This window comes from Elephantulus edwardii, unplaced genomic scaffold (genome assembly GCF_000299155.1).
Source record: "Elephantulus edwardii isolate Elephantulus edwardi_28Jun2011 unplaced genomic scaffold, EleEdw1.0 scaffold00072, whole genome shotgun sequence".
Lineage (NCBI taxonomy): Eukaryota > Metazoa > Chordata > Mammalia > Macroscelidea > Macroscelididae > Elephantulus > Elephantulus edwardii.
This window is the reverse complement of record NW_006399822.1, coordinates 3,140,604-3,148,226: the sequence shown is the minus strand read 5'-3', so window position 1 is coordinate 3,148,226 and position 7,623 is coordinate 3,140,604. Positions and strand designations below refer to the sequence as shown.

Here is a 7,623-nt window from a genome sequence, read left to right as displayed (position 1 = left end):
ATGGGCTCCCCTAATTTTGATTGGGAGTGTTCCTTCTAGCCCTGGCCCATTCCCTCCCAGATGCCTGGTCTGTGAAATGTGAGGGCAAAGGACACCGAGTGTTTCACCGCCTGGCAGAAGAAGAAACACATCTGCCCTTAAGAAGTGCAGCCAGGCTGCTCCTTAGAAGCAAAGATGACGGGGCTTTGTCTCTCACAGTTTGGGCCAGTTACCAGGAAGAACCTAGAGAAATTCCTAGAGAGGGACATCAAGCTTGGTAGAGGGTCCGTGAAAAGAGAGAGGCCCTCTGTGAGATGCAGCAACACTGTGGCTGTCATGGTGGGCTCAAGCCTCGGGCGGTCCTCAGGGCGGGCCTCAAATACTCAGCCAATCTCCATCCAAGCCAGCCTCCCCCATCACCTGAACTCCAGCACCGTCATCCATAGGTCTGTGCACATCATTCCTTTAAAAAGCTCTCACAGCTCCTTTCCGTCCACCAAAAGGGCCACATTCTCTAGCCGAGTCCTCAAGACCCATCATGTTCTTACTGCAAACCACTTGACTTCGTCTCCCCAAGTATTCCTCCATTCCCTCTCCAAAACCTTTCACTCCTTTCTTTTAGTCTCAGGATGCACTGCTTTTAGCTCTGATGATGAGATTCTACATCTGCCTCCTTTCCTGGATACAAAGGAAGAATCTGTTAGTCAAAGAACTCATGTTAAAAAAGAAATTGGGAGCATGATCTGGGAGCATCATGGAGCCTGGTCCAGGGAGGAGGCAAGGCGCTAATACTGATGCTCCTTGGTTTCAGCACCAAAGCTGTGCTATATGCTGCATCAAGAAGGGGTTAGCTAAGGGCGTAAAGCCAAGGTCCCAGCAGTGCTGGAGAATCCACAGCAGAGAAGCTCTCCACGGGGAGAAAGCGGAGGCCTGTCGAGGCCAGGCACTGGATATCCCGAGCGTGCCCACCGGAAGTCCAGTCGGGGAAGGACCTCTGCTCTGGAAACAGGCACTCCTGTGTGGTCTCCCAGTGTCAGGGGGCGAGCAGGCTTGCAGCGCCTGTGATCTATGCAGGACTTACTGCCTCTTCTTGGCCAAAAGCTTCTGGAGCCAGGGAAGGCAGCTGCAGGAGGGAACTGCCTTTGGTGGTGGTAAGCAAAAAGAGAACAGTAGACCCCTATTGGGATTCTGAAAAAGGCTGAGATTTTTGTGAATTTTGGGTAGAGAGCTGGAATCAGAGGGGTTGCTGTGACAGGATCTTCTGATTTGGGGTGATGACGTACCCAGGAAGGAGAGCTGAAGAAGGAGAATGAATTCTGTAGGCTTGACAGACGGTCAAATGTCAGTGATGGCCAGTTCTCGGTCAAATGTCAGTGATGGCCAGTTCTAGGAGTACCCAGGGCTCAATCAGGGATGTTAAAGACTCCGCTGGGAAGGAAATGAGAAGGAAAGGCAGTCATCACACCTGGAGCGATGTGCCAATGGCCAGGGAGGAAGAGCAAAGGCAAGCGGCTTGGGTGAACCACTGGGCGACTGAGAGCCACACAGCCTGCAAATCCTTGGCTTCCGGCCTCTCTGGCTTTGGAAGCACTCCCCATGCTTGAATAACAACCAAAGCATCTATGGCTTGATATTGCGGAGCTGGTTTCAGCCAAGAGCAATGGGGTGGAGCTACAGGGCCAAGCTCCCCTGTGCCGGTGAAGGGGGGTGAGTTAAATGTACTTGATGGGCAAGGACGGGCCCTCCAGCACGAGGTCATCGACGTCACTCAGGAGCTCGTGTTCGCTGGTGGTGGCGGTGGTCTGCAGGCGGCGGAGGCGGGCTTGCAGCTGTTCCTGTTCCTTCTTGAGCTCCAGGTAGGAGTGGGAGAAGGTGTGGAAGATGGACGTGGCCGGGAAAGCCATGATGAGGATTCCGCTGAGGATGCTGCTGAGGGCCACCACCTGGCCCGGCACGCTGCAGGGGACCATGTCGCCGTAGCCCACCGTGGTCATGGAGATGATGGCCCACCAGTAGGACGCCGGGATGCTGGTGAACTCCAGGACGCGCCCGGACTCGTTCTCGGCCACGTAGACCAGCGGGGAGAAGAGCGTGACGGCCACGCACAGGAAGAGGAGGAGCAGGCCGAACTCGCGCGTGCAGCGGCGCACGGTGAGGCCCAGCGTCTGCAGCCCCAGCGAATGGCGCGCCAGGCGCATCACGTACAGGATGCGCAGAGCACGCAAGATGCGCAGCACCAGCCCCACCTTCTCCAGGTAGGAGCTCCCGCTGGGCCGCTCACCGTCCTCCCTGGGCTCGTCGGACACCACGAGCGACACGTAGTACGGCGAGATGGCCAGGATGTCGATGATGTTCAGGGGCCCCTGGAAGAACTGGCACTTGTTCCGGGCCTGCACGAAGCGCAGACAGAACTCCAGGGAAAACCAGGCCACGCAGATGGTCTCCACGATGAAGATGTAGTAGCATTTCTGAGAGCACTCGCCCTGGGGAGGAGGAGGCGAGAGGCAGAGTAGACCGTGCACCCGCGAGAGCCCCGGGAAAAGCCCCCCAGGTCAGCCCATGCCGTGTACTGAGCGCTGTGGCTTCTAAACCCATAGCTGCTCCCCAATCCCTTCCTCCTTTTTTGGAAGAAAACAGAAGTAACATTATAATTTAATGGTTGTTTCTATTTTGAACATTTTACTATAGTTTGAATGAATGCTTTTGAATCACTTAAGTTTCTCATTCAACAGCTCATTAAAAGTCTTCTGACACTGGCTGCAAGCGCCTCCATGTGACAGCACTCATCCCACTTCCTCCCTGTGGTTCTCATTTCCATTCATCCTTCTGGGCCTCTTTGTGACTTTTTACTCTCTTCTGACTTTTGATTTTGGGCAAATACTATCTTTTTGGTCTTGAATGTTTGAGTTCTGAGGAGCATGTTCCTCACAGGTTCGTTTTTAGTGTGAAGGGTGTCAAGAGCCACAAACTTGGTTGTCCCACCTATTAGGACAGCCAGTCTGCCAAGGCCTCCTTGTTACAGCCTCTGGCCTTCTCCTTAGCTAACACACAGACACCTCCAGTGCATCACACACTCCTTCGTGATCACTGTGACGTCATCTCATGGTTCAGAGCCACAGCTTAACTCGCCCAAGTCCATATACACAGTCAGTGATAGAGCCCAGAATGAGCCCCAGTAGTGCAATAGATAGCGTGCTTGGCTGCAAACCTAAAAGTAGCAGGTTTGAAGCCATCAGCTGCTCCTTGGGGAAAGGATGAGACAGTCTGCTCCCATAAAGATGGCAGCTTGGAAACCCCAGGGGGCAGTTCTGCTCTGTCATAAGGGTTGTTGTGAGTCACTCTTTTGTGTACACCTGTCCCGTCTGAGGACCTCCTTGTTACAGCAGCTAACCCCCCCATGGCTATGCTTAACAGCAGAAGGAATCTGTTTAAACAAGAGGAGCTCTGGCTGTGCAGTGGTTGCACACTCAGCTGTTTAATTCAGGAGAAAGATGCGGCCGTCTGCTCCTGAAAAGGTTTACAGCCTCCGAGAACCCTAGGAGGCAGTCCTGCCCTGTCCTCCAGGGTCACTCTACCACCTCCACCGCCAGGATGGGGGAGAGCCCAGACTCACACAGCTGCTGTCTTCTTTGTCTGCCCACCTCTTCATTCAGCCATCCATTCACCTATCAAGCTAATTGTATTGAGGGCCCACTCGGTGCCACCCTCTGTGCTCCGCTCTGAGGGCACAGTCAGAACAGCAGGTGTAGTTAGTTCCAAGGTGCACGGAGGCTTGGGGGGGAGAGGCCTGTTTTCCTCATGGATTCTGGCTGGGTGGGAGCTGGTCTGTGTTCACCTCTGTGGTGTTCACCTCTGTGTTTTCACAGCGCTGACCCTGCCTCCTGAAACAGCTGTTCCAACAACCCCTATGCTGGCCCAACAGCATCTGCATGTCCCAGAGAAACAGCTGAACCTGCTGCCATGGAGTCGGTTCCAACGCGTTGCAACCCTAGAGACAGAGCAGAATGGGCCCTTCCGAGACTGTCATTTTTAACAGGAGCAGACTGCCTCCTCTTTCTTCCTCGAAGCAGCCTGTGAGTTCGAACCACCAACATCTCCGCTAGCACTGAGCCCCTGTGCCACCAGGGCACCTTTTGTTTACAGTCACGTGTTAGCATTCCGTCTGTGTCAACTCTCAGCGACACTGCAGGACAGAGAACTGCCTCCAGGGTTTACTCACTCCAGATGCAGACTACTCATTTTTAACCTGTGCAGCCGCTGGCAGGTTTGAACCTCTGATCTTTCAGTCAGCAGTCAAGCTCTTAGGCACTGCACCACCGTGGCTCTTTGATCTCCAGTTTGCTTGTTAGAAACACAGAGTCTCAGACCAGCCCTGGTCTACCCCCAGGATCTCCATTCCCAACGAGACAGCGGGCATTTTCTCGGGAAGTCAGTATTTGGTTGAGATAGCACTGCAGTCTCACAGGCCCAGAGTTTGAACTCACCAGCTGTTCTGGGAGAGGACAGGCAGTCTCCTTCCATGCTGTTTGCTGCCTCTAAAATCCCACAGGAGGATCAGCTGTGGGTGGGCTCTGACTTGACAGCACACAACAGCTGGGCTGAAGAACTCATGGGTAATGGGTTGGACTGTTAGTCAAAGGTTGATGGTTTGGGTCCACCAGCCTTTTTGAGAAAAAGATGAAGCTGTGATGATTTACAGCCTTGGAGACATTGGAGGATCAGATAGGTCAGAACCAGCACAGGTCAGAATCAGAAGTGGGTTTTCGGATCCATTTGGGGCAGGAAGCAGCGGCTCTCAGCTTGGCTGCCTGTGCGAATCACCTGGGAATCTCTAAGAAATCTGATGTCAAGGTTGTGACCCCAGAGATTCTAATTGATTTATGTCAGGGCTGGAGCATCTGATTTTTTGAAAGGTCCACAGAAGAGTCTAATGCGGCACCAGGGTTGAGAAGCTGGCTATAAATATTACATATGAATTTGACGGACGAATGAGTGAATAGATGGGGCCAGACGCTTCCTGAGTGAAAAGCAAGACGTTGACAGCGACAGTTTTCTTTGGATTAAAACGCTCTGGAGTGGAAAAAGAAATTACTTCCAGTGCCTGGTCTACATGAACACTAAATTGAGATTTTCTTTATGTTGGGCTGTGGAAAAAAGAGAAAGCAGGCATGCTCATGTCAATCTTGAGTCTCTCGTCCAGGTCGGGCAGCTCTCCCTCTTTCTGTCCATCTGGTCATCCAGAGTGATGAGAGGCAGGGGGTGTGATGCTGGAGGCAACAGAGAGCGCCAACCCTAAGGCCTGGTCCAAATTCCAGCTCTCACTGACTTGACCAGGTCATGTGGCTCTTCCGGAATGCTGATCAACAGAAAGGTCGGTGGTTTGAATCCACCAACCGATCTGCAGGAGAAAGGTGCTGTAGTCCACTTCTATAAAGATGCTGTTAGGTGTCCTTACAAGAGTGTGACTCCTAGTGACCCTACAAGCAACAGACCTGAATCCTGTCCCGTCCTTTCCTGTCCTCATCATCTGACAGAGTTGGGCCCACTGCTACAATCCCTTGTCAGTTCATTTGGTTGGGGGCTTCCTCTCTTTTGCGATCCTTCCACCTTTCCAAGCATGAGGCCCTTCTCCAAGGGATAGCCTCTCCTAGCAATATGCTCCAAGGAGCACTCTGGGTGCACTTTCTCTAAGACACATCTGTTTGTTCTTCTGGAAGTTCATGAGATATTCAGTACTCTTCTTCAACACCACAGCTCGAAGGTGTCAATCTTCTTCTGTCATCCTTATTCAGTGTCCAGCTTTCAGATAAACAGCAAGTGATTGAAAAGACCATGGCCTGGATCAGGTGCACCTTAGTCTTCAAACTGATATACTTGCTCCTCAGTAATCTGAGGAGATCCCTGACTGACTACTCTCCGTACAGGAAGCGGGACCCCTACAGAGTGTCTTTGAGTCTGAATTTTTGTTTGGTTTTGTTTTGGGAGGTTTCAAGGGTTTTAGACCCGGATCCCTCTTCCGCAGTCCTGCAGCTTACAGCTAACCATCACTAATGCGCGCTCTTGGTTTCAGTTCCAATGAAGCAGAAGGTGGACCACAATCACCTTTCTCACATTTCTAACCCAAACTCCGTGTCAGATTGTCACTACAAATGCAGATTCTTGATCTTCAAAATCAAACCTCTGGGTTGGGTCCCAGGCACCTGCATTTGGGAAGATTTCCGGTTCATTATAAGGCACCTGGAAGTTTTCCAACACTGGTCTTGATTTCCCCCTTCTCTGACATTCTAGGTGTTTGTCCTTGGCTTAAGGGTCTCTTTCTGGCCAAGATCACTTTTCCCAAACATGGGCAGGAGACTCCTGGACGGCCAGACTCTGTCAGGTTCCCCATCTGCCTCTGAGCACGCATTTGGGTATTCAAAGCATGCACCGTGCAAGTCCTCCCTCCACACCCAGGGCCCCCGCAGCACCTCCCTGCACTGCAGGAAGCATCTGCCGAGTCACTCCAGCCGCACTGCTCTCTGCATCTAAACCAGCTTCCTCACTGGGCGCCCAGCAAGGCTGAGTGGCCGGCACACCCCTGTGCAGTGAGGGCTTGGGGCGCTCCAGGAGAGGAAGGAAGCTCCCCCACCCCACCTAAGCCCCAAAGACTGTGTTCTTCTCTCAAGCAGGTGTTCTGGCTGTTATTTTATATGTAAGGTAAACAGTCCGAGCTGGACTTGAACATCAGAAGAGGAACTTCCTGGAAAGATTCTCAGAAGCTTTCACAGAAAAGAAGAATGAAAGACATGTGGAACCCCAAGATTATGACCCTAAGTCACTCTTTGAGCCTGGAGGTAAACTCACGCCATGGCTCAACTTTCAGCCAAATAGTGGACTGGTCTATAGGTGGACGTCAACACCAGGGAGATTCTCACTCCTTCGGACAGTCAGAGTTCTTAGAACAACAAAATGCAAGATAAAAGAGTATCACACCCCCCCCCCCAGGGAGAAAGCTCATAAGACAGGAAGGGACAGGGTAGATAGAAGGATGAATGGAAACAGGAATCACAGGGAGGAAGGGGGATGAGTGCTGTCATATTGTGGGATTGTCATCAAGGCCATAAAACAGTATCTGTGGGAATGACTGAATAGAAAACCAACTTCCTCTGTAAACTTTCATTCAGAACAAAGTAAAACTTTAAAAAGAAGAGTGGCAGATTTGGGACAATGATTAGAGCATTCTTTACATAATTCCACTTACTTTGTAATACTCCCTACATGATGAAAACTCAAAATGGTGAAAATCAGGGTCAGAAATCAAAGCCACAGTGCGATCGTGCTTTATCTCCAGTAGGATGGCTGTAACTACAAGGACAGACAATAACAAATGTCTGTGGGGATGTGGACAAACTGGACCTCCCATACACTCCTGGCAGGTATGTAAAAGTGCAGCAGCTTTGGACACAGTCTGGTCAGTGCTCACACAGTTAATCGGAGAGTCACTATGTTGCTGGTGAGAGCTGTCATTCAGTTACAGAAAGGCCCCTGCTGGTCCTGCGTCAGCGTCCCCACCCCACGCCAGCCTCCCCGTCTCCCTGTACTTGACCCACGCCAGCCTCCCCGTCTCCCTGTACTTGACCCCACGCCAGCCTCCCCGTCTCCCTG

General features: G+C 51.9%; 1 protein-coding gene across 1 annotated transcript in view; it reads right to left on the bottom strand.

Annotated features, from left to right (window-relative positions):
- Positions 1–1,691: 1,691 nt before the first annotated feature.
- Positions 1,692–7,623, bottom strand: part of KCNG4 (potassium voltage-gated channel, subfamily G, member 4) — a 27,906-nt gene continuing 21,974 nt past the window's right edge. Inside the window, exon 4 of the mRNA XM_006888874.1 lies at positions 1,692–2,462. Within this exon, the coding sequence (XP_006888936.1) occupies positions 1,692–2,462 (771 nt within the window). The remainder of the gene's footprint in view (positions 2,463–7,623) is intronic.